Here is a 25,704-nt window from a genome sequence, read left to right as displayed (position 1 = left end):
AGAAAGACAGCACATATATACACCAGATTGAAATCATTTCTGTGCACATGTATCTCCCCCACTGGACTGCAACAGTCCAGGAGCAGTGGCCTTGTCTTCCTCTTCTCTGTGTCCCAGGAACCCAGCCCAGAGCCTGGTCCAAAGCAGGTCATGGCTCAATGAATGACTGGTAGATGGATGGATGGATACTCTGTATCATTCTGCTTCTGAAAAAAATCTGACTGACTACAGCTCCAACTCTTCCACATTTCCACCTTGATTCTAACCCATCCTCTCCAGTTCATAATGGGATGGGGATGGACACACAGAAGATCCATATTCTGGATGAGCCTGGGACTCCATCCTCTTTATAACCAACATGGACTCCAGACTTGCCCTTATGTTCCTCAGAATAGCCTAAGTATTCCATTTCACAGGGGTCTGTCTCTGCCACGAGCTTGGGTGACCTTGGAAGGTGGAAGTATGTCTGACTCGTCTCTGAGTCATAGCACCTAGCACCCAAAGCCACACCCTTAACACTATTCTTCAATAGTTGCCCTCTGTCTGTCTGGCTCACACACTACATTATGAGCTCCTTGTGGATAGGGACCAAGTTTTGTCCATTTTTGCATTTTCCCTCATACAGGGCCTTGTTCGTTTATTACATTGTTGACTGATAAGTTGATGTGCCATTCATTCATGTGTTGGACCAAGATTCATTTGCAGTGGAAAGAGTAGGTTTTAAAGCCAGAAAGAACTCACCTGAATTTCCAGATTGGCTATGATGAGGGGTGTGATCTTGGGAAAGTTATTTAACTTTTCTGGGCCTTATTTGTAAAATGGGGATAAGACATTCCAATCTTGCAGAGGTGTTGTGAGGTTAAATGAAATAATATGAGTAAATGCCCTTAATGTCCTCCCTTGTCTGCTGTGACTTACAAAGGCATGGTGCTAGATGTTTAGCGGGGTCCCATGGTCCCTGGTCATGACAAAGATGAGTCAGACATTGATGCTTACAGGCAGCTTACAGTTTAGAAGAGGACACAGTTGCACACAATGACTACACAAAATAATAAAGAATTACAAAGCATGATAGAAAGTGGCAAACACCATAAATACAGAAGCTCTCTTGGGCTTTTTGAATTAGGACTAAAAAACAACTTCTTGTAACCCATCATGCTCTGACCTTGGAGTACCTATTTTCCTTCACTGTTGATGAGTCATGAATGAGGTGAAGATGTAACAGGTGGCAGCACACAAAAGGGACATGTTGCCTTAACATATCTCCCCCACCAGGAGGCCTCCCTGCCTGAAATGCCACCCTTGCTGAGGGACCTGGCTAACACAGCAAGGCTGTCTGGCATGGGTGAGATACATCTAGACCTTGGTACCCAAAGACACCCTAGAGCACACAAGAGCCTGTGTCCTTCCTGCTTCATTGGCCCTCATAAATGGGGGTTGGGGGTGAGCTTTGCAAAGGGTGCCATTCATATGTCACTGAGGGGTGTGGTTCCTTAACACCCAAAGGGAGCATGGGAAATCAGATGGCTATGTTTTCATGGGGGTAAAGGAAGGCATACTTCCCCTAGAGAGGCAATCTCAGGTACAAGCACAGGTCGGGGCAGCCCCAGGTAGATGGGGGTGTGGCAGAAGGTATACAGTGGACAGGGGGCGTGTGAATGTGTAGACTGATTGGCAAAGAGCCTCTGTAACTAAAGATGGGGGCAAAGAGAGAGAAGGCACTGGAAGGCAAATATCCCATACATCTGGGTCTCTGGGCCTCTTCCTATGATGCTTTCCTCCACCTCTCCAGGCTCACTTGAGAAGCAGACTTCCCAGAAAATAAGCTTCTCCCTTCTCAAGACCTCCACAGTACTTTGTACCTTGCCCTCAGCAAACCATTTCTACGTAGTTCTTTGTCTAGTTCTAGCTAGTTCTTTGTTTTTCTCATGAGAATGTGAATTTAACGCATTTGATTTTTCTCTGTAATTCCTGCGCAAAATTCACGCCTGGCATGGAGTAGGTGCTTGAGGAGTGATTGATGGATAGAAATGAACTTTGAAATGATGGATAGAAATGAACTTCTTGTCTTTACTGTCTCCATTGCTCTAAACAGCCTGGTCTTGTCATTGCCTCGGGCTGCCATTTCAGGCTCGGTTCCTGCCTTGCACCTTACCCCCAACATGAAACATCCTCTGTCCTTTTTCTGTTTCATCCAGCTAAGTTCTACATGTCCTTTAAAATCAAGCTCAAATGCCACTTCCTCCCTGAAGCCTTCTTGGGATATTTCTGTTGGCTGCCAAATGCTGGCCAGGTGGTATGGGAGGGGAATTTCTGGTTGCATCTTGCTTTTCTTTTCGAAAACATGTAGGGGTTGAAGTCAAGAATTCTTAGGGACTTCTTCAGTTCTATCATTCTATAATTCATACATTCGGGGCTTATTTAGGATTTACTCCCTGCTAGGCACTGTGCACTAAAGATCCAGGAGAGACCCAAGAGAGCTTCTTAGGGAACAACCAGTCTAGTGGAGAGGCTGGATGTGCGAAGAGGCCTTGACAATACTCTATGGGACATACAGGGCCACAGGTGTGTGCAAAATGCAGTTAGGAATCCAGCAGAAAGGAAGCAGCTCTATCTCAGGTGGAGAACAGAGACAGTGAAGCAGAGAGGTGCGATGTTTAGACTGGGCTTTGAAAATCATGTAGGAATTCACCATCTAGAGACAAAATGGGAGAACATCCCAGGAAGAGGAAAAAAGAATGAACAAAGATATAGAGGCATGAAAATAGTTGACTTGTTCAGTCTGCTGCATAAGGTATAAAACTGTAGAAAGCAGATGGGGTGGAGAGTGTGCTCTCAGGCAAAGGGGTGTGCTGGGAAATGATGTTCAAGATGTAGGCCAGAACTCTGAATACCAAGAAAAGGAGCTGGAACATTACCCTGAAGGTAATAGGCAGCCATGGAAGGTTTTTGAGAGAGAGTGCAATCTGGTATGTAGCTGAGCACTTTCATATACTGTTTGGTATCGTTTGTTGTCTTTGCATGTATTCATGCCTTTCTCCTCTGTGTTCTGGGCTCCTGATGGGCAGGGGCTTTCTATGTCCCCCAGCACCCAGTGCATGGCCTGGCACATGGTGGGCTCCAGTGTGTTGAGCAGATGATCATTCCCATCCTCCGCCACACACATCACAGCCCCACCATGGAGCCCGCCCTCCTAGCCCATCGCTATGCCTGAGCCCGCTTCACACTCAGAGACCAGCCTACCTTCCATGCTCACGCTCTATTTCCCCACAGAGGCTCACCTCGCCTGTTCATTTATCCTAATTTTCATCTACCTTGGTGGGACCTTTTGAACTTTAGCCCTGTGGCTATGTCACTGTGGTCCAGATAAGTGTGGGGTCTCAGCTTTGGGCATCAACACCAGGTCCCTGAACCTGTGTTCTCGGGCCCACATTGCTGGCCCTCCCCAGGGATCCTCTCTGAAGGGCAGCCTAGTACCCGACAGGCTCCCACCAGCATGTGAGTGGAAACTGACATATTATAATTATCCACAAATATGAAAGAAAGCAAAGATTAATTTAGAGTCAAAACATGTAATTTTCCTTTAAAACCAGAACTACTCTTTCACTTATGTTATTTGATGCTTGGGTGGAAAATAATACAAACAAAGGGGATGTATTCAAGTCCTAAATCAGAGCCTCGTGTCCTCCTGGGAATTCATTTTTCAAGAGTTGCTAACGAGCTGAGAGCTAAGTGATATTCACAGTTGGGTGAGACAGAGGTGTGGGGATGGAGAGGGAGTTTGTTTGGTTTTCCGTAATTTAAGGGTGGGTGCATTTATCTCAAGTCCTCAAGGCTGTGCACTTTGAGGAATGAGCTCTCCAGCTCTTTTCTAAAGAGGCTCTGAAGGGCAATGAGGCCCCACGAACAGTAGCACTGGGACCCTGAGAGCTCCCTGCAGCCTTTCCACCCAGCTTCATGTTCCGGCCTCCTGTCCATCTAGAGGAATTCTGCTCATTCATGCTTGGGCTTAGTTCTGGCTGCGACCAGTGTGTGTTCCCTGGACCTTAACGTCCTCATCCATTTTGGGAAGAGGGGCCCACGCCATTGCTAGTCTCCCTGAGTGTCCACACCATTTCACTGAAAGTGCAACAAGCTAGGAAAAAGTCTAAAGAATTGAGATAGTTTTATTCAGGCTGACAGAGGACCTGAGAGAGACAATCCCCAAATTAACTTGTAAATGAGATTCTAAGAATGCTTTTGAGCGTTAGAAAGCTTTAAATTTTTAAGAACTTTAACCAATCAAGAATGACTTCTAAGAATGAAATGAGCCCTTCTCTAGGGGTGAGTTCCTCAAAGGCAGGGCCATGCCCTAATCACTTACTCAGCCTAGCAGGAGCACCTCCCTCCCTCCAGGGGCCTGGCTTGAAGTACTGGTTTTCCTAAATGGAGGAAGGAAGGGAGGGAGGGAGGGAGGGAGGGAGGGATGGATGGATGGATACAGGTATGTATGCTCAGTACAGTCTAGGCACTGGGGAGCAGAGAAGAAGCTGACATGATCCTCCTTGAAGGTATTTTTAATCCACCCAGAATGGGGAAGGGTGGGCACAAAGACCCCACATGATGAATCAGAATATATTATTTCGCAGACTCTGTGGAGACTTGGGCCTCACAGCATGGTGGAATGAGGTCTTGAGAGATCAACCAGCCCAGTCAGAGAAGTCCAAGGATTTACCCCAGACCACAATGAGCTGGTTGGGAATCTGGGATTGCAGCCCAGAAACCAGAGGAGATGGAAACGTTATTGAGCACCTACTGACTGCCAGGCACTCTACCCAGCTTGTATCTAATCTTTAAAATCTTTAGAGGTTTTAGTTATTATGCCCACTTTGTAGGTAAGTAGAAAAAGTTTCAAGAGGCCAATAAACTTGCCCAAGATCCCACAGTTAGCATGAGCCTGAGACAGAATTTGAAACCAGACTGATAGCGAGAAAGGCTTCCTGCTTAAGATGGAGCTTAGCTGGACTTCAGTCTAGTTTTGGAATAAAACAAACCTGGGATCAAATCCTGCCTCTGTCAAAATCTCTTTGACAGGCAATTCTTTTCACCTTTCTGAGCTTTCTCTACCTCATTTGTCATGGGGGGATATAATATCTATGAGGAATAAATAAGACCATGTACAAAAAGTACTTTGTTCAATAAGTAACAGTGATTAATAGTGTCTTTGTTAATAACAGGGTATGGAGGAAGGTGCATTAGTGCAAAGGCCCTGAGGCAGCAAAGCACATGGGCAAGTTCATGGGCAAGGTCAATGGGAAGACTGGTCTGGCAGAAGGAAGTTGGACATCATTATGTCCTTTAGGGAGGCTGGATCACTAGAGAGTGGGCAATAAGGCCAAGAGTTAGGGCAGGGCTAGCATATTCTAGGTGCCATTGGAAGTCCCTGTCCAAATGCTCACTGGGCTTGCTTCCAGGAGGCATGGGAATGCACAGCACTTTGGTCTCTGGTCTAGGCCTCTGAAAGGATACTCATTCCCTGACCTTCTCTCTTGAGTGGCCCAAAAAGCTGATTCCAGCAGAAGACCTGATGTGAAATTTCCTAGGGTTGTGTCCTCCCCATCCCTGAACCTTCATGTCTTGAGGGAAGGGGACTCTCCTGCCTTTGCAGATACATGTATGCCTAACAGTGTGCAGGGTGCTTTAACACACATCTCATGATAACTTTCTAGGTGAGTGCCATTGTCCTCACTTTACAGATGAGAAAATGGAGGGATCAGAGATCTTATGAGCCTGGATGAAGTAGGAATCCTAGAGGATGAGCTACCAGATGAACTAGCATATGGAGACACCCAGAATAACTTGACTGCACTCAGTCCCCAGCACCTCCCATCCCTATGGACTCCCATGGGAGACCCAGAAATGTGACCGCTGCCACACTGTCTGATTCTGTGATGATACTTTATAGTCACAAAACATGCTGTTGAGCTCTTCTGCCCCACCCACTGGCGGGCAGGACAGGGATTATCTTTCCCCCACCACAGATGGGAAACAGAGGGCCAGAGAGAACCCGATGGAAGCTGTCCCTGAACACAAAGCCAGTTAAGTAGGACCCAAACCATACGGCTCTGCTCTGTCACTTACCGCAGCCTCGGCATGGGAATTGCCACTTTCTCGACCAGGGGGTTCAGCCGATAATAATCCAAAAATGTTCTTGCCACGTTCCTTCCCAGCTTCATATCTGCAAGCACGTGTGTCAAGGAGCAACTTTGGAAGGAAATGGGGACAGAACGAAAAGAGGGCCAGTAATAACAACAGCAGTAACAGAGACAGTGACACCACTCATCCTGCTAAGCTTTTTGTAGGTCCTATCTTTTTTGACCTTCACAGAATGTTAGGTACTATTATTTTCCTCATTTTAGAGATGAGCAAATTGAGGTGCTGAGAAGCTAAATAATTTGCCCAGGGTCACAGGACTAAGAAGCAGAGGAATCAGGTTACGGGTCTGTGTACTCTTACCTCAAAGCTATGTTCATAGTTTCTAGAATATACTGCGTCCCTTTGGGAATCGCTGGGCTTCTGCAGTCTGGCCTTAGGCAGCTCAGGGTGGAAACAGATAAGCAAGACCCAAGGTCAAGAGACCCTTTGTTGTGTGTAGACTAGGGTCTCTTTGACTCTGTGGGATCAGTCATATATTTTGATAATCCCAGAGGGGGCAATGGTAAAATCCTCTCACCCAGTATCCCTATTCTATCTTGAAATCTACCGATCATAAATCCTTAGGGCAAGGATTCTTGACCTGTTAAAGTACAAACTCCCCAGGGAAGGAGAAAGGGCCAGTTCTGTATCAACCATTGGCATTTTAGTATGAATTGGCAGACCAATCATGTATGCAACAACAGAGAGTACTTGTTCTGTGCATTATAGCTGACATCTCTGGGCCTTCACATGAGCTATCTTCTCTGCTTGAAGTGCCTTCCCACCTCCCTTGGCTAATTTTTGCTCATCAATTCTCCAGTTAGGTGATACCCCTTTAGCAAAGCCTTCCATGATACTCCTCTCCCCAGGGCTGTGATGGATGCTCTGGCCCTATGCTTCCATGACTTCTAAACTGACTTCATTGAAAGCCTTTCTCTCTTCTCTCCTATCCCTCAGCTCTGAACATCCGAACTGTCACTGTTGAGGAACCTCCTCATTCTTGAGTTTGTCCACATCACTCCCCTGTTGTCCCTCTAGGAAAGGCCAGCATCACCTGTCCCCTGGATTACTGTCATCCTCCTAATGGGTCTCCCTGCCACAGACTTTCCTGCTTCGGCTCCATTTCCTACAACAGTCAGAGGGATGCTATAAAATGCAGAGCTAACCCCTGCATCCAATTGAGTAAAACTCCCAAGTGGCTCCCAGTTGCCTTTAAAGTTCAAATTTTGAAACTTGATTTCCAAGGTCCTTCATCGCTAGGCCCCTGCTTGTTTTCTTAGTTTTGTGCTTGTGGTCTCCCCCTTTTCACTGCCCGGGGTCTTCACACTCCAGCAACTGAACCTCTTTTGCCTCCGGGCCTTTGCCCACACCCTCCCATCTTTCCAGGCCATGCTTCCTCCCTGAGCATGTCTTACGGGGCTGACTTCTTCTTCTCTGTCCCCAGACACCTCAGTTTCATTGTCACATCATGGGATAGGTCTCAGCCACCACTCCATCCAGGGTCACAGAGCTGTACTTGCGCTTGTGGAATGGTCAAAGGAGTTCTCACCACTGTCTTCAAGATCGCCCTGAGCTGGGGCTGGACACGGCCCAGGACACAGAAGCGAGCACCTCCTATGTTCCTGGCATGGCACGGGTACTTTGCTTTGTATACATTTGTATACAAATGTATACTTTGTAAACATTTCAAACAATCTAGTGAGGAAGGCATTTTAATCTCCTTTTGGCTTGGGGAAGTTGAGGAACTTATCCCAGGATGCCTGGCCGGCAAAGGTAGAGCCGGGACTCCGACTCAGGAACGTCTGACCCCAGAGCAGTGAATGTTCCACCACCCTGGGCTGTTTCTCAACACGAAGGCACCTTTTCTGTCAAGGGCTGAGTCATCCCAGGCCAGTGCCTGGTGGGAGAAGGAAAAACACCAGACAAGTTGTTTATGACAGTGAGACGCGCTGCAGGTTCACCGTGCTCTCCAGCTGCCACCTGCTTTCTTCCTCTGGATGTGACCGACCTTCCCTGTCCTCCTCCTTAAAAAGTTCACAGGCTGGAATTGGGCATGGCTTCTCTGCCCAGCAGACCCCGGTCTGCTGCTTTCACCCAGCCAGGGTCCATTCGGTTTGGGGAAACCGCATCACCACTGTGTGTGCTCACAGTGAGAGTGACGGGGCCACACGGAAAAGGACAGGTCCCCTTGACTGGCTCAAAAGGCATGGCAGAAGTTTTAGAATCCTGGCCCTGCCACGTTTTATGTATGGCACCTTGTATTTTCCAAAAATGTCTCCCATGTTATTCTAGGATATGACCTTGACCACCCTTCTATGGAGAGATGTGGCCCATATCTCCTCCCCTTGAATCTGGGTGGGCTTGTGACTCACTTGTAACTACAAGAATGGCAGAACTGGTCAGAGGGACCTGGCGAGACTTCCGAGGCAAGGTCAGCAAAGGAGTTGTCACTTGCCCTTCGCTTGCTAGAATACTCCAGCTGGGGTCCTGCAGCTACCCGAAAGCGGTCTAGCTGCCCTGAGGCCGCCTGCCAGGGGGAAGCCCAGAGGGGCCCATGGAGGGGCTGCAGGTGGAGGCCCAGCCACTATGTGGAGACGCGAGGAAGGAGAGACTCCCTCTAGCCCATGGCACCTCCACCAATCTCTGAAAGTCCCATAAGCTGGAACTGTCATCTTCCACATATTCTTATGGGGCTCACTGATCTGTTTCTCACAGAGGGCAGGAACAGACAGCAGAGGGGATCAGGACCCCCGAATCAGAGAAGCGGGGGAGCACGTCCAGGATGGGGTGAAACCCATACTGATTTGGCCACTTCTGCTCAGAGCTGTTTGAACTAAAGGGCGGGTGTCAGGAGTTCTAGTACTTCCTGCAATACTTCAACAGGTAAGGAAGGTTTGGGCACATGCTGTTCATTCTCACTCACTCGTTCATTCATTCATTTACTCACTTCATTCATCCATTCATTCGTTCATTCATTCAAACATTCCCTGGGCTCCTCCCATGTATATACTGGGAGGCACAGTGACAGGGATTGGGGTTAGAGACAGAGAAATTAGACAAGGACAGTTGACAGTGTAGAGGAGGAAGCTAGCATGTCCCAACTATGTCACCGGACAGGCTGCTGCACTGGTCACCTTCACAAAAGCAACTCTTTATTTTCGAGCTTACCCCGAGCACTGCACAGTGTAGTTACTCTGGCCAGCCCCCACCATAACCCTGCAAAAGCAAAGTACAATTCCACGTGTATTTTGCAGAAGAGGAAACTGTAAAGAGGAAAACTTGCATAAATGACCTGGAGCCCTGTGGCTTGAAAGTGATGGAGGTAGCTTGTGAACGGAGTGTCTTTTACCACTGTGCATATGGTTTCTCCTCTCTGGAGTGTGATCCTACATGCAAACTCTAAGCTCTGTGGATGTGTAAGAGGTTGAATTCCTACTGGGGGAATTGTAAAAGGCTTCGTGAAAGTGGATGTATAACAAAGATGTGAAGGTCAAGGACCAATCACAAAGGGGAGGAAGAGAGAGATGACATCAGTGGAAGCATGGAGTGGGGTGGGGACATATGACCCTGGGCCATAAATGAGATTGAGAAGGGCCCATGGGCCCAGGCCACCTCAGGACAGCGTGAAAGTTGGGGCTGCACAGGTAGGCTGCAGACAGATCAGTGAAGGGTTTGAATGCCAAATTAAGGCATTTAAACTCCTATTCTGTAGGCAATAAAAAATATTTGATGTGATTATCTATGGTGGTATCTATCATTTGTCCACTCAATATGTATTTGTTGATCATCTGTTATGTTTAAGTTCTCTGGAAGGCTCAGGGTATACTGTGGTAAAATAATAATAATAATGATGATGATGATGATGATGATGATGATGATGATGATGATGATACAAAAAACCAACCAAGAAAATGGTTCTTAAGTCTAGAAATGGAGACATATAACAAAGCAATAAAAACCCTCATGAGTATATAATTGCGATTGAACTAGTGTAGGATGAAGATGCACAGGATTTGTGAAAGAGGGTGATGGGGGTGCTGCTTCAGATAGGGCACGTGGGCAGGCCTCCCTGAGGAGAGGCAGAGCCAAGGAAGGGCGGTGGGAAGGGTCCTTGCGTGTGAGAGAGGGTCGGAAAGGGGGCTGGCATGGAGGCACAGGCAAGAGTGAGATCATGTGGAGCCTTACACTGGGTCATCTGAAGGAGTCTGGATTTTCTAAGTGAATGGAAAGCTGCTGAAGAATTTTAAGCAGGAAAATGAGACTGTCTGATTTATCATTTTAAAAGGTCACTGCTGTACTAAAAATAAGGAAGCAAGAGTAAAAGAGGCATATTGGCCAGGAGACTACTGCAGGGGTCCCTGAGAGAGATGCGGGCAGGGGGTGGGATGGTCTGGACCAGGACAGAGGCAGTAGAGAAGGGAAGATATGTCTTGGGGGATGAACTGGCAGGTCGGCCGTGGGGCCTGAGGAGAGAAAGGAATGAAGGGCAACCTCCTACGTGTTTAGCTTGAGCAGCTGGGTACATGGGGTGTCATGATCGGGAATGTAGAAACCTGGGGGTGGTGGCACAGGGTGAGGGGAGAGACTAGGCGTTCATTTGGAGTTGGAGATGACAATGAGACATTAAGCATCTAGTCCTAAATCAGAAATAGGGAAAGACTCAGATCATGGAAATGGTTTCTGAGCTACCAGCCCTTTGGGATTACTCATGCCACAGGTCTTGCTGACTGTATGGTATGTTCCACTCAGCACAGCTCTCCACCTCTTGTTCCTACTCTTAGAGAAGACCCATTCTTGAGTGTCCCAAGGTGTCTCAGGGAGTGGCAGTGACTGCAGGACCCTCTGTTCTCCGGTCTTGGGGCCTGGGATCTGGTGCATTGAATGAGCACAATGCAGGGGGAATTCAAGAGACCAACCTGGTTTCAGCCAATAACTTGCCATGTGACCTTGGCCGTTTCCCTTCTCTGAGCCTACCTTCTCTGTGGGTAAAAAGTAGAGTCCCTCAAGTCCTATCCAGCATTAACGTGGTATGTTCAATACAATAAGCTTATGAAAAATCCCATCCCCATTCTTTCATTCAACAAATATTTACTGAGAGCCTACTATGTGCCCAGTAGTTTTAGGCAATTGGGATACAGAGTGAAGAAAACTCACAAAGATCTTTGTTGGCATGGAGCTTCTGTTCTAGTTACGGGAGACAAACTGTCAACCTAACACGTTGGTAAGTTTTCGAGAATGCTAGAAAGTGAAAGTGGTAAGTGCTATGAAGTAAACATAAAGAGCAGAGTAGGGGAGCACTGGGGGCAGGGGCATACTGTAGCACTAAGCAGAGTGGTCAGAGGAGGCCTCGTGGGAAAGGTGGGGTTTGAGCATGCTTGGAGTTGAAGGAGCTGGCCAGCACCAAGGGTGAGGGGCCTCCTTATCTGAGACACAAGCTCTGACCAGCCATTTCATTATTGGGCTCTTGCCAAATCCAACCCAACCCCACTACTAGAGATAATAGTTAACCTCAGGGATGTGAGCCCCCTGATGGGAGTCAGATACACCTCCTTCTTGGCACATAGCAGCTTCCCGAGGAAGGTCCTCCCCACCTCCCTGAGGGGTCGCAGAGGCAACGCATCTCGCACACATCCTCCTCTCTCTTCCCCATCCTGCTCCTTGCCCCCGGCTCTCTGCAGGCAGCTCTACACTTCTCACTCCCTGCAGCTCTTTCAGAACCACCAGCGCGCCCACCTGGCCTGCCCTGAAGAGAGCTGAGGTCCAGGCCATCTCACCAGATCCCATACCTCCCTTCTCTGTCCTCATGGTTGTGTGCTGCGGGCAGCTCTGATTACCAGCCCTATTGTGCGGATGACAACTCGGAAGTGACTTGTCCTGTGAGGTGCAGCAAGAACTGATATGAGGATTGAAGCCCATTCATTCATTCATTCATTCATTGACTCACTCATTCATTCATTCATATATTTATGTCTTTTACATGCCAGATGCTGTTCCAGGAGCTGGGACATAGGGAATAGAAAAGCAGAGAAACAGAGAAAAAACCAGAAAAACAGAAAAACATGGCCTCAGTCCTCATGAAGCTCTTTCCCTGCTATCATCTGACTTCCAAGTGAGAAAACTGAACTCCTACTTTCTCCCTGTTTTGAAACCTCCGCCTAGAATTCCTTCTCTTCTCATACTCCTGCCCCTCCCAGCAACAGATGATTATCATTAAAGGGGAAAGATTAATTCTGCAGAGTGGCAGGCCAAGGAAAAGTGATTTCTCCTTGGCAAGGCTGACAGTGCTGCTGGAATGTTAAGAGGGATGTGTCGAGGAGCCTCTAGGTAAAGGGAGAAGAACAACATGACAGTGAAATAACTTTGGTCCCTGCCTCCCTCACCCAACCTCCACCGTGTGGGACAGGTGCATGACCAAACAGACGGATCCTTCTCTGAAGGGCTGAGTGGGGGTTTGTAGAGGTCACGGCAGAATCCTGTCCAATCGCAGGTGAGTCCGGAGGCACCCCGGAGGGGAGGGGGGCTGTGAATGTGGGAGAGAGGGGAGAGGGAGGACACGGAGACAGAGCAGAAGGGAGGAAGAGACAGACAGACAGGCAGCAGCAGAGGCCAAAAGAGAAAGAGATGGAAAGAGCCAGGAAGACACGAAGAGAAACCCACCAGGATGGAGCAGAAAAATCAGGAAGATCGTCAGAGGGGCTGAGAGTGACTTGAACTTGAGAAGTGGAGAGAAATGGGGTGAGGAACAGAGACAGAAGAATAGGAAGCCTGTGGTAAAGAGAGAATCAGAGAGAGAGAGAGAGAGAGAGAGAGAGGTAGACAGTGGGGAGGTAGAGAGAGGAAGAGAAAGGCAGCTGGTGGGACAGAAAGAACAAGCAGAAACAGAGCAATGCAGGCGTCAGAGGAGAGACAGCACAGGAGACGTGAAGACAGAAACAGAGCCAGAGCCAGGGAGAGGCAGAGGACAGCAGGGCAGAGAAGGAAGGGAGAGAAGCTGATGGGCGCGGGGTGGGGGGCCTCCTCTCCAACGTGGGAGACGCAACTCAGAAGGGTGGGAATTTTGTGAGCGGAGGTGGGAGATGAGTGCATACAGACATGGGGGGGGGGGGTTGCTCTGATCCTCCAAGCCGGAAGCCAAGGTGGGCATAACGGAGGCTCTGGACCTGGTTCCTACAGCCACTGTAATGAGTCACCATGAACACCACACATTTGTTCTCTTGCAGTTCTGGAGGCCACGAGTCTGAAATCCATTTCACTGGGCTAAAAACAAGGTGCTCACAGGGCACACTCTCTGTTGAGGCCCCAGAGGAGAAGCTGTTCCTGGCCTCTCCCAGCTTCTGGTGGCTGCCATGCACCTTGGCTATAACCTCATCACTCCAGGGTCTGCTTCGTGGCCACACTGCCTCCTCCTCCTGTGTGTGTCTAATCTCCCTCTGCCACCCTCTTTTGTGTGTGTGTGTGTGTGTGTGTGTGTGTGTGTGTCTAATCTCCCTCTGCTGCCCTCTTTTTTTTTTTTAAGTAAGCTCCACACAGTGTGGAGCCCAGTGCCTGTGGAACCCATCACGGGGCTTGAACTCACAACCCTGAGATCAAGACCTGAGTTGAGATCAAGAGTAGCACGCTTAACTGGCTGAGCCACCCAGGCACTCCTGCCTCCCTCTTATGAGGATGCCTATGATTGCATGCCAGGCCTGCCCCCAGAATCCAAAATAAACTCCTCCCTCGAGATCCTTAACAATAACATCTACAGAGACCTCGTTTCCACATAAGGTGACACTGATGGGTTCCAGGAGTCAGCATCTGGACATGTGTGGGTGTCACTAGCCAGGCAGAGCTGCTCTGGGTGGCTAGGAGCGGAGGACAAAGACTCCCGTGTGTCCAGGAGTGCAGTTCTGGCCTGTCGTGGACATCTTGTGGAGTGCTCAAACCCCGCCCCCACCCCACTTGCCCTCAGTGCCTCCTGCACAAGCAGCAAGTGCATTCACCTGATTTGGACCCAGACATGTCCAACTCCAGTCTTTTTAAATTGACATTATTTGCTGCCTCTTAAGGGCAGGAAATACCTGTACCGACCACATGCTGCTTGTCTTATCTCCTAAACGTGTCATGGACTGTCCTTCCTCCTCTCCCACTACTACTCTTTTACTTCAGATCCTTCTCTTATCTGAACTATTGCTTCAGCCTAATTGGTCTTCTTGACTTCAGTTTCCCATCATTTTCACTGAGAGCAATGTTCTCATAATTGCTAACCTTGTCACTTCCTCACTTACAACCTTATGCCAATTCCCTGTCACCTATAGGGAAAGATCTAAACTTTTAAATCTGGCATTCACGGCCTTCCACAAGCTGGCCGAGGCCTTGTCCCCTGACACTGGATCACACTGAGCATCTATTTAGAATGTGGGATTTAAAGTCCCAAAAGCATGACTTTTAATATTGGCTCCTACATGTCTAGCTATGTGACTTTAGGCAAACTACTTAACTTCTCTGTGCCTTAGTTTTCTCGTCTCTGAAATGGATAAGGCTGCCTACCTCGAAGGACTCTTGGGTTGATTAGAAGTTGTGTATCCAAAGCACCTAGCACAGTGCTGGCAGGTAGTAACTCTATTATCATTGTTATTTATGAACCTGTCACTTCCAACAAAGCACGAGCTCTTCGAGGACAAGGGTAGGTCACATTCAAATTTGTTTCCAGAGCCATTTAACACATGTTAGGCCTATTACAGCAGCAAGAAAAAAAAAATGAACCAAAAAACAAGATAAGGTGGGAGAGAGAAAAAGAGGACCAGAGAGACAGGGAGAGAGAGAGAGAGAGAGAGAGAGATGAAGAAATTCTTTTTTAAAATTTTCTGCATGTTCAGGGATAAAGTCTTGCAGGTCCCTTCCACACTGAGTGTCTTGGTTTCTTCTCTGTAAAATTGGCTAGATAGTGAGCTAAAATGATCTCTAGTACTAATCTAGTCTTCACTTACTCTCTGGCCCATCCTAGAAGAGGATACCCTTTCTGGCCACCCAGATCAGGGCAGGCCTTCTCAGGCATGGGGGTAGTACCCATCACTCTGATGGGGAACTTGGAAGAGAAATCAAGTTGGAGGCTGGCTGGGCTAGAACAGCTGGAGATCTGACCTTAGGACTAATGTGCCTGAGTCTGGACAGGATGACCTTGGGGGGTTTTAAACTTCAGACCAGATTGGGCAGGTTTTCATTCATTCATTACTTGTTATTTATTCAACAGGTACTTTTTAAGCACCCTCCTCTGTGTTGGGCTGTGTAATAGGCATGCAGACTATACTGGGTCGATGGAGTAAACAAAACAGGAATGGTCCTGCCTTCAGACTGCTCGCAGTCCAGGCACTCTCGACGTCTGGGGCTGGAGGACCGTGGGAAGGAGCTGTCTTGTGCATTGTAGGCTGTTTGGCAGCATCCTTGGCTTTTCCCCTCAGATAGGCACCAAACCCTCCTCCCTCTTGTGACAACCCAAAATGTCCTCAGACATTGCCAAACCTTCCCTGGGTTGTGTGTGGTAGGAATTCACCCCTGGGTGAGAGCCACTGGTCTAAAGGACGCACGGTATTTGGTGGGCATGCAGCAGGTTAAATGGGGGTGGTGGGCATGGGTGGGAGCCCTAGAGGTGTGGCGAGGGCTTGACTGGGAGGGGCTCTGGCTCCCCTACCTGGGAAAAGTCATCCCTGAGTGCTCCTTCGAGACGGGAGAAGGGAAAGGAATGTGTCCTCACAAGCTGTACTGACCTCCTAGGATGGTTGCTTAAGCCCTTCTCCCCATCACTTGGGTAGGAAGAGTGGCCTCCCTCTCTGTCCCCTGCACACGTTGACCTCTGAGATGCCTCTCACTCCCATAGCCCCGGATGGCTGGCGTTTACAGTCCATCTATCCAGGAGGGATGTTATTTCTCCACCCCCCAACCTCCCACACTCCAGCTTGCTTTGTGGGTTCCCTCCACTCCTCCTCCTCTTCCACTCCAGGAACTAGCAGTTTCCTAGCAGTGGCTCCCTTTCCCCACTGATGGCTGACCACAGCTCTGGAAGTCAGCCCACCAAGTCTGCTGTGCTTGCCCAACTGGGCCCCACTCAGTGATTGGTGGGGCTTGGATGTGGCTCAGTGCTAGAGGAGGCTCTATTTCTCTGAGATGTGCCTAGGTATTTTCAGAAGCTTCCACTGACGCACAGTAAAAACAAGACTAAAGACCAAAGTCAATATTTGTGCAGCAGCGTCTTGGAGCAGGCGGGAGGCCAGGGAAGAGAGGTGTATTAAGTGGGAGGAGCTCTGATGGGTCTTGGCTCCAGGCCTCAGCTGTCTCTGAGGGGCTGCATGGCCTTGTGTGGGACAAGGGTGCTCTAGGTGTCAGTTTTCCAGTTGTGAAATTCAGGGAAAGGCTGACTTGCTGATGTTTGGAAATCTGAGCTCTGATGTCTTGCGAGCCTCTAGATTTGGAGCTCTTACCTGGGGAACTAGGAGCTTCCTAGACCCTCTGGCATCACAGGCAAAAACATTATGTATATGGGTGAATTTTCCTGGGGAGAATGTTCACAATTTTGTGTAATTTTCAAAGAAATCTGCATCCTTCAGAAAGTTAAGAATCTCTGCTCTAAATTTGGATGGAGATACTTGAGATTATCATTCCCTTCAGGTAATATTCCTTCTCATTTCCTGACTCATTCACTTTTTAAACCATGACTCTTCTGGCATTAGTGAGAACCGGATGGTGCTGGAGAGTGCAACCACCCAGGCTCAGAATGCAACGAACAGTAGGTAGACCCTGTTGCAAGTACATCTGCATTAACTTGGAGACCTCAGAGATCCTGCGGGTGCCAGTCCACTCATCAGGTCAAAAGGACGCTCCGTGAAGATGGGCCCTAGGAAGTGACTACAAATGGAATGGTGGGCCATTCAGTGGCAGTCTTTTGGCCAGAAAGCAGAATATTAATTGAAACTAGCTTAGAATTTAAGAGGCCCACTAAAGGAACAGGATACGGGGTCTCTGATCTTTAAAAGAAGCCCATTCCCTTGTTCCTTGTGTCCCCATTCTGATTTGGCCTGGAATTTGAAGCACATACATGAATTAACAGAATGAGCAATATTCTGGGAGTCCAGAGACCCATGTTTGAATGTCAGCTTTTACCAAATAGCTGTATGACCTGGGCTAGGTCATTCACCCCCCCTCGCTGGGCTTCACTTTCCCTGCTTGTATAATTAGGAGGAATTCAGCTTGTTTCAGGGTTTCACCAAGGGATGGCTATACACAGTGAAACTCTATTATAATACCTTATTCTTGGCTACCTCTTTACATTTAATTCTCCTTTGGGGACATTTTTGTTCCATCTTAAGCAAAATAGAAATGATCCTATCCCTTAAATTCTAATCTTTAGGGCCCTACTAGCTCTAACATTTTATGATTTTCTTTTCTGCCCTTGTGTTACTTTCTTTTTAACTGTTGTCTTGAACTTGAAACGCAGGGGATGGAACTCATACTTAGGATCAGTTACTATCTTCCAGGCACTGTGCTATTTATTGTGCATAAACAAGGTAGATTTTATTATTCTCATGTTACAGGTTAGCAAACTGAGGTTCAGGGATGTCCCATGGCTAACATCACTCAACTAGCAGTTGGAGGCTAAGCCTCAAAACTTAGGTCTGTCCAATGGCAAGGCCTGAGGCTTGTGGAAATTATTATCATGTTATAATTATTTATTATCTTAACTGTCTTAAAATGAATACATTCATTGATTCAATATTTATTCTCTGCTGTGTAAGGCAGTGGGCTAGATGTTATGGATTTGGAAATGAGAATTCAGTCTGTGTCCTGAGCATCCCTTACAGAAGGCAGGTAGTTAAAAACTGCAGATGGCAAGGGGAAGCAAGGGAAGTGGGGACACAGAAAGTAAGATCTAACATTGGAGGGACCCCAGAAGACTTCTCAGAGGAGGTAACCCCTGCACTGAACTGGGTGGGTGACCTTGATTTGAAATGAACGTACATTAAGTAACTTAGTCAACAAATAATTGAGAATGTACTATGTGCCAGGTACTTTTCTAGATGCTGAGATACAATGGTGAGTAGGTGCTCATGGAGTGTGCATCACAGTAGGGGTGGGAGTCAATGAACAAACACAGGCAGAATGAGGTTGGAAGCTGGGGGACTTGACAAAAGAGAAGGAGCTGACCAGGCAAAGGGGGGATGATGGCACGCATGGAAAGGGATCCCTGACCAGAGATGGAGGCATGTGCAAGCATGCTGAGGCCTGGTGATCACCTCTAAGACAGAAGACATTAGGTGTGATTGGAACATCTTCTGCAAGATGAAGAGGGAAGCAAGGGAAATACACAAAGACAGGTCCTGAGTGCCTGGTGTAATATCATGAACGTGAACTTTATGTTGCAGGTAATAAGGAGCCATGGCAAGGTTTTAAGAGAGGGAGAGAGAATGTTAGATTTGGCTTCATAGTGATCATTCCTGTGGCCCTGGTAGAGGGCGATTTGGGAGGGACAAAGATGGGAGACAGAGAAGATGGGGTAGACCTGAGCTAGGACACTAACTATGGGGCTAGAAGGAAGAGACAGAATTAGAAATACTGGTCACATAAAATGGATGTGAGTTGGGGGTTGAGTGTAGGGTTCTGGCAGAGGTAGCTGGACTAGAAAAAGCACCCAGGGTAGCACACCAGGTTCCTCTCTTGGGGAATCAGGTGGTGGTGTCACCAGTGATCCTGGATATGAAGTCTGAACATGGCTCCTAGAATCCAGGGAGGTCTTTGTTCCCTAGAATCCCTCTATGGCACTCTCCTTCGTAGGAGGGTTGTCTAATTTTATTTTGCTACACATTCGGCCAAGTGACTCCTATGATTCCTGCAATGGGGCTCCACCATAATGTCTAGTTACTGGCATTTCCTTGCATCTCCTGGTCTTTGGGGGACATCTTAGTTTCTTGTCATGCAAAGCTGAAGTGAGTCCCCTGACAGGATGGGTAAGAAGCTGGGCTTGAACTCCCCATGAGACTAACACATATATCCTTTTTTTTTTTTTTTTTTTAAGGACAGAATATGTTTTCTTAGGGGCTTTTCTGTTCTTACTCTCCCACAGCGCCGATGGGCCAGCAGGCCTGTCTGCCTGATTGCCTCCCTCCCTCCCTCCAACAAACACTCATCAGGATCTGCTCAGTTCAGGATATAAAACATGCCTGTTCCACATCTCATTCCATCCTGCTCTATTTTAGTAAGACGAGTAAATAGTATGACTCGTTTTAGTAAAACGAGTCATACTGTGACCCCTGCTGTTGTTTATCCCTTGAGAACAGGACTTCCTAATCCAGCTACGTGCCACTTCATGCTCCTGTGGCAGAGTCTGTGTCTGAGAGGCTGTTACAGAACGTCGGCCTCACTGCCTCCTCACTCATCAGCCCTCGGCCCAACTTCCACTTCTTCAAGAAAGCCTTGACCTCCTGGACAAGTCAGTGGCTGCCATCCTATACCTCCCAGTGCCCTTGGCACCCTTTCCTAGGCCTCTCACGTCTGGAACTTTATGTGTCCATGTGGTTTTTGGTAAATAACTGCCTTTTCTACAAGACCACCAAGTTTGGTGATTGCAACACCTGGGTCTGCTTTGTTCACCATCATTTCCCCCGTGCCTGGCAGTGTACGGGCACATTTGGTGTTCAGTTACTATATTGCTGCTAATGGTAGGGTGTTTGAGGACTTCACTGGGGGGAGAAATGGAGGTTACTTTCTAGTGACTGTGGGAAGAGAAATGCAGAGCTGAGGGGCTTGGCACAAGGAAGACTGAAAGCAAGCATCACAAACTCCCAAAGGTAAAGTGGCTTTGTTCTTCCTCTGTCACTCCTGGGAAGGCAGGAAAAGCCCAGAATGAGGGTTCCTGGATGAAGGGCCATCTGCTGAAGAGGAGAAGGAGTCTCTATCGCTGTGTGATAGATATTTCCAAGGAGCCCACGTAAAGCCAACGATGCAGAGATGAAAAGGTTTTGTGGAGGAAACAGTGTCCCTCTAGGCAGATGATCCTCCCACAACTAGCTAGTTATAGGTAGAGGGTGAAACCAACTGAGTACTACTGGGCCTCCAGGGACACACACTCCTCTTGAGCCAAAGGCTCTCCAAACAATGTCCCATCTAGGCAGAGCAAGGAGCCCCAGACCTGAGCTGGGAGGGGACAAAAAGGAGCTGGGCCTGGGAGCCAGGGGGCAGAGTTGGGTGTCAGCCCTGAGCTGCTGGGACCGACAATTACACCCATGATCTCCACTGCTCTTTGCCTCTCTCTTCCCAGCTAGACAGTGAGCTCCCTGCGGGCAGAGCCTGCATCGTCCCCATCCTCAGCTCTGCACAGCCCCATATGACTCCACCATGTTCCCACCATGTTTGTGGGAAGAACAAGTAGATGAAAATAAACCCTAGACAAGCGGTTCACCCCCAATCCTAAATTGCCTTATCTGTGAAGTGGGAATGACAATAGCTCCTAACTAGAGTATCGTGAGGACTGAATGACATCATGAATGCGAAAGCACCCAGTAGGGACTCTTGCACAGTGTAGGTGCTCAAAAATACTTCACCCTCTTTTTTGCCTTTAACTGCATCTCCTGACTTCAAGTACTTCCTAAACTTTGCTGAACTTCCTATATTCTAAGCTGAACTCTATGGCTAGAGAATCATAAAACATCTGAGCAGGTTGGTACCAACAGTGGTTTTCTATCTTGTTTTGTTTTTCTGCTTTTAATCTATTCCCCTTTAACAACACATTTCCACATTGAAACCCCCATCTCAGTCCCTGAGGCTCTCAGAAGGGGCTGACCCCGCCCAGATTGACCATGAGGATCTAGAGTCAATCCAATCCTGGCCAAGCTGAGCTCTGGATGCCTCTTGCCACAGTGATTAGTCAGGTGTGCATATGTCCGAGGGGACTCAACTCTAGGAACTGTGAGAGAGGGAATCACCCCCAACTCTGAGAGGACTGGATGTCCCCCGGGAGCTGCTGGCAGCCATTTTGTTTACAAGGGGAAGAGAGCCTGTCAGAGCAGCTGGAGACTGAGTCCTGAAGACACTGTCTCTAGATCCAGACCTGCTTAAAACCAGTATTCCTCTAAAGTTTTGAGAGCAAATTAATTCCCTTTTTTACTTAAGTCAGTTCAAATTGGGTTTTCTGTCACTGGTAACCAAAAAAATTTGACTAACACCAGACCTTGTAGTTTTTACCTCATCAAACCTCTTAATTTTACAGATGAGGAAGAGATTTGCAAAATCACACAGTCTTTTCTTTTTTTTTTACACAACCAATTTTCCAAATAAATACATTGCCTCATTTCCTTTTATCTGTACTGCTGACCAGAATAGGAACAGGTTGTCCTTCTGCGGGAACAGGGTCACAGAATATTGATTTTGGTCACAGAACACCTAATCTTTCTCCAGCAGAGAGAATTTCCTATTTCAAGTCCTCGGGAACCAGTTTTGTTTTGCATTACAATGTTTTTATCCCCCAAGCGGAACTGCTGATGACCGTCCTTTCCCTTCTACACAGTGTCATCAGCAGCAATTAATTCTAATCACAAAGAGACAGCAAGAATGAACAGAGCATTAATTGGACGGAAGTAATCAGAATCTCTCTTAGCCCACAGTAGGTACCTGTATGCAAGCATATCTGAGCCTGCTCCTGCATTCACACACACACACACACACACACACACACACACACACCCTCCCCCTCTCCCCCTTATCAACCAGGGCACAGGAGAGGGTATAGAGTGAGCATGCTGTCTGGTCAGCATGGTGTAATATTAAAAAATCAAGGACTGTGGAGTCACAAAGATTCTACTGCCAACCAGTTGCTGAAAATTGGCCTCTTCATTTGTAAAACAAGGCTACACAGACCTACTACAAAGTGGTTTAGAAGATTAAATAAGAATCTTGTATGTAAAGCACTTTTCACTGGTGTATAGCAGAAGCTCTGTGAGTGCTAGTTTTCTTCCCTTCCCCATCAAACACCTTTTATGGCCGGTAGAGAATAAAGGTCTCACATGACCTGAAATGTTAGATTCTTGATGGTTCTGGACTGGGCCTAACAAACTTGATAGTCTCCTCCTGACCTTCCCTTAATCCCATACCACTGCCATCCTCCCGTCTACCCCAACACACACACACACACACACACACACACACACACACTCTACTTCCTCCTGCCTCTTCCCTCTCCAGGATGGCAAATTCTGGGAGGTCTGCTTGGGATCCTTATTGCTCATCATAGTACCTGGCACACAGTAGGCACTGCATGGCCATTTGTTAGATAATTACTGACAGTCGGTGCCCCTGCTCATGCTCTCTCCCTGCCTTCATCTTAGTCTGGTCAAGGCTTAGCCCAGACTCTACCACATACTTCACGAAATTTTTGAAAGTTGTTCCTGGGAACAACTCTCTTCTCCTTTGGATTCGATTCTTCTTGCATGATACCAGCAGCTTCCTCACTGTGATATAAGGTATAGAGGGTGTCTTTTCTTCCCTGTCTCCTCAATTCCTTCACTCCATCATGGAACCGACTCCAGCCCGTGGATGTTGGGCACCTTGGATACTGAGAGGCATCCAACCTGGTCTGTGACCTGACATGTTCAGGTTCAGACCAGTCCTTGAGTGCAGCAACTGCATCTGACTCATTTTTCTATCCCCCAGGCCTTGAGCCATGGGGATCCTTAAATATCTGATAATGGCAATGGGTTCCCTAGGAGAGAACATCTGGGTCAAGACATCAGTGGGTCTTGTGAGGATATCAGAGGCCAAAGTGCTTCCTAAGGCTGGGCCCGGATTCTCCCAGGCTTTCTGAGGGAAAGGATTTAGTATTATAGAGAGAGATCGGGAGGTAATTGACCCTGTCCTTAGATCATGTCACACAGGATGCACTCAAATCCGAAGCCCTCAGTCAGCTGAGACCTGGTGCCTGGGGATGTATGATTTAGTAGTATATCTGCAGAAGCTCTGGCCTGGGGGCAGGCCCACCTTTGCCACCGGCTTTCACAGTGACATGGAACAAGTCATTACCCCTTCTGGTTATCAGTTTAGGCCCCTCAATTTTAGTCAGCCAACAACTGTGAATACCTACTGTGTTCCTTGTCCTAGAGATACAGATAAAAATCACATATGATGAGCTCCTTTCAGAGCTCACTGTCTAGCAGGAATTATGAAAAGGAGCATCAAGGGAGATGTTATAACATATCTATATTGTGTAGCTCTTTGTTTTTAAAATGTGAAGAAGGCTCCCCATTGCCCTTAGGATAAATTGCCAATCTCCTTTACCTAAAACCTCTTGTGATATGGCCCCCACCCACCTATCCAGCCTCTCCCCCATACTGATCCCATGCCCTAGCACACTCTAGAGCCAATCACTTCCAATGCTCCATTGTCGTTTGTGCCTTTGTTCTTCCAAAAATCTCTTCCTGCTAGATTTCTGATGATCCTTGAATACAAAGTGTAAATATAAGGTATGCAAAGAAGGAGTATCGCATTTGTAAACTGGAAACGAGTCCAAATATTACGGTTTTAAGAAGCCTGCCTGCCTGCCTTCCTACCTTCCTTCCTTCCTTCCATTTTCCTCTGTCCCTTCTACCTTCCCTCCTTTAAAGGGGCAGATTAGATTAGATTACTTCTACCAACACTTTTAAGATACAGTAATCACTCATTAATCTTTGTATTATGTCTTTGGAACACATGATCAATCTGTCCGAGGGGTGTCTCTCATGGTGTTTGAAAACATCCCAAGAGCCAATTACCTAGATTGTAGGCTGTGGGCTTGGCTTCCAGAGGAACGTTCCTCCCAGTGGTGAGTGAGCTGTCAAGTCTACGCTACCACACCCAGGCTTTTCTTCCCTAGATTCCTGTTCCTGCCCTTGATTATAGTTTTCTCTCTTAAAAACTGCTGTCAGAGACCACTTAGGTCTCTTATTTCAGAGCAGTGAGGTGTCCATCCACAGCTCTGGGCCTTCAGGCCCGTGTGGAATGTCTTCCTCTTCTCCTCTTGGTGAATGCTTAATCACCCTTGTAAACCCAGTGCAAAAATCTGTCCTGTTTGGGAAGTCTTCCCAGATTCCTCAAGGCTGAATTTAGTTGTTTGCTTGATCTGCTCTCTGTGTTCCCGCAGAAGCCTGGTCCTCTCTTTTCTTCAGCTTTAATCATTCTGTTTTATAATCCAAACCAGATCCAGAAACAGGTTAGGCAGATGAGGTACCAGGTACCATCTGTGATGGAATGATGAAGCATCAGTGAAAATACAGCAACTCGAAGAAAATTATATTGATCAGAACTGTCCACTAACATGTAGTTGCAGGGAAAATCGAGATCTATGGGTGAGGTAACTTTTGCTCAAATCATCAAGCCAGAAAATGGTCAAACTGGGATTTGAATCTGACTCATATAAGTTAGCTGATGACTGTGTGTCAGGCACTTTGCTCACTATGCAAATTTCAAAAAGGGCAGATAACGGCAGAGTAGAGCCAAATTCCTTATGTTGGTCTCTGGTCTCAAGATCTGAGACCCTTCTGTCCCACTGTGTGATTTCACCACTGGGAAGCTCCATAGCCACCTTCTCAGCCTCTCCCTCTCCCTAGGGACAGGCAAGACACTTCCTCAGAAACACCCCTTCCCCTGCCCCAAAATCTTTGGCTATGCCCACTGTGGAAAGAGAGCCAAGGCTGCTGCCAAGTTCATTAATAATTTTGGCTTTCTGGAGGAAGGAATTGGATTGCTTTGCTCCTCAAATATCAAAACATCCAATTAACACAGCTAATTAGCATCACTAGCAGCAGTCAAAAGAATGGCAATTTAGATGCAGGATTTCAAAGGTTTCCTAGTTGTAGGCCAAGGCAACCCATCACTTGCTAATGACAAGAGTTCCTTGCTTAGGCAATTCCATAGCAGCCATCAATTAGCCTAGCCACCGGGCAGAGACTGGCCCCATCCCTGAGTCATTTGTCTAAGCAGAACTGGGGAGGGGGAGAGTGGAGAAGGGAGAAAATGAACTAGGAAAAAATGGAAGCACCGAGAGGGAGAGACACAGAGAGAAATAACACACAAAGACACAGAAGATCTCAGAGACAAAAAGAGACAGACACTGTGTGAGAGAGAGACAAAGAAAATGTCCTATAAATAGACAGCAATCATATAGGCACAGAGAAACAGAAATAAAATTTTAAATATAGAAAAGATATGACAAAAAACTTCTGCCCACCAGTAGCTTTGGGAACATGGCTGATCTCTGGGAAGGCTAACACTCTGGTCTATAAAGTTGACCTGACCTAGGAGAGGAAATTAAAAGCTGGCAAACTTCAGCTGCTCTGGTGAGGCCCGAGAGACAAGAGATAGGAAGACCCCAGCCAAGCTCTTCTCATGCCCCTCACACTGAATGTTGGCTTTTCATGAGCCCTGGTTTCTCTTTAGACAGTTGGGTATGAGGTCAGCTTTCCTCCATTTGTGTGCTTTCTCCCAGAAACCCTGTGGACAGCATAGCAGGTCTGTGACCAACAGGGAGCACGGCTG

General features: G+C 47.5%; 1 protein-coding gene across 2 annotated transcripts in view; it reads right to left on the bottom strand.

The window, feature by feature from the left end:
* The window catches only part of AGBL4 (AGBL carboxypeptidase 4), a gene marked incomplete at both ends in the record, with an annotated part of 1,559,236 nt that overhangs the window by 10,163 nt on the left and 1,523,369 nt on the right, over nucleotides 1-25,704 (bottom strand). For both annotated transcript variants that reach the window (XM_080800716.1, XM_080800715.1), the window contains one exon: nucleotides 6,121-6,217. In XM_080800716.1, the coding sequence (XP_080656842.1) occupies nucleotides 6,121-6,217 (97 nt within the window). The remainder of the gene's footprint in view (nucleotides 1-6,120; nucleotides 6,218-25,704) is intronic.

The sequence above is a fragment of the Martes martes genome, assembly GCF_963455335.1.
Source record: "Martes martes genome assembly, chromosome: 4".
Classification (NCBI taxonomy): domain Eukaryota; kingdom Metazoa; phylum Chordata; class Mammalia; order Carnivora; family Mustelidae; genus Martes; species Martes martes.
This window is presented reverse-complemented; position numbering and strand designations above follow the sequence as displayed.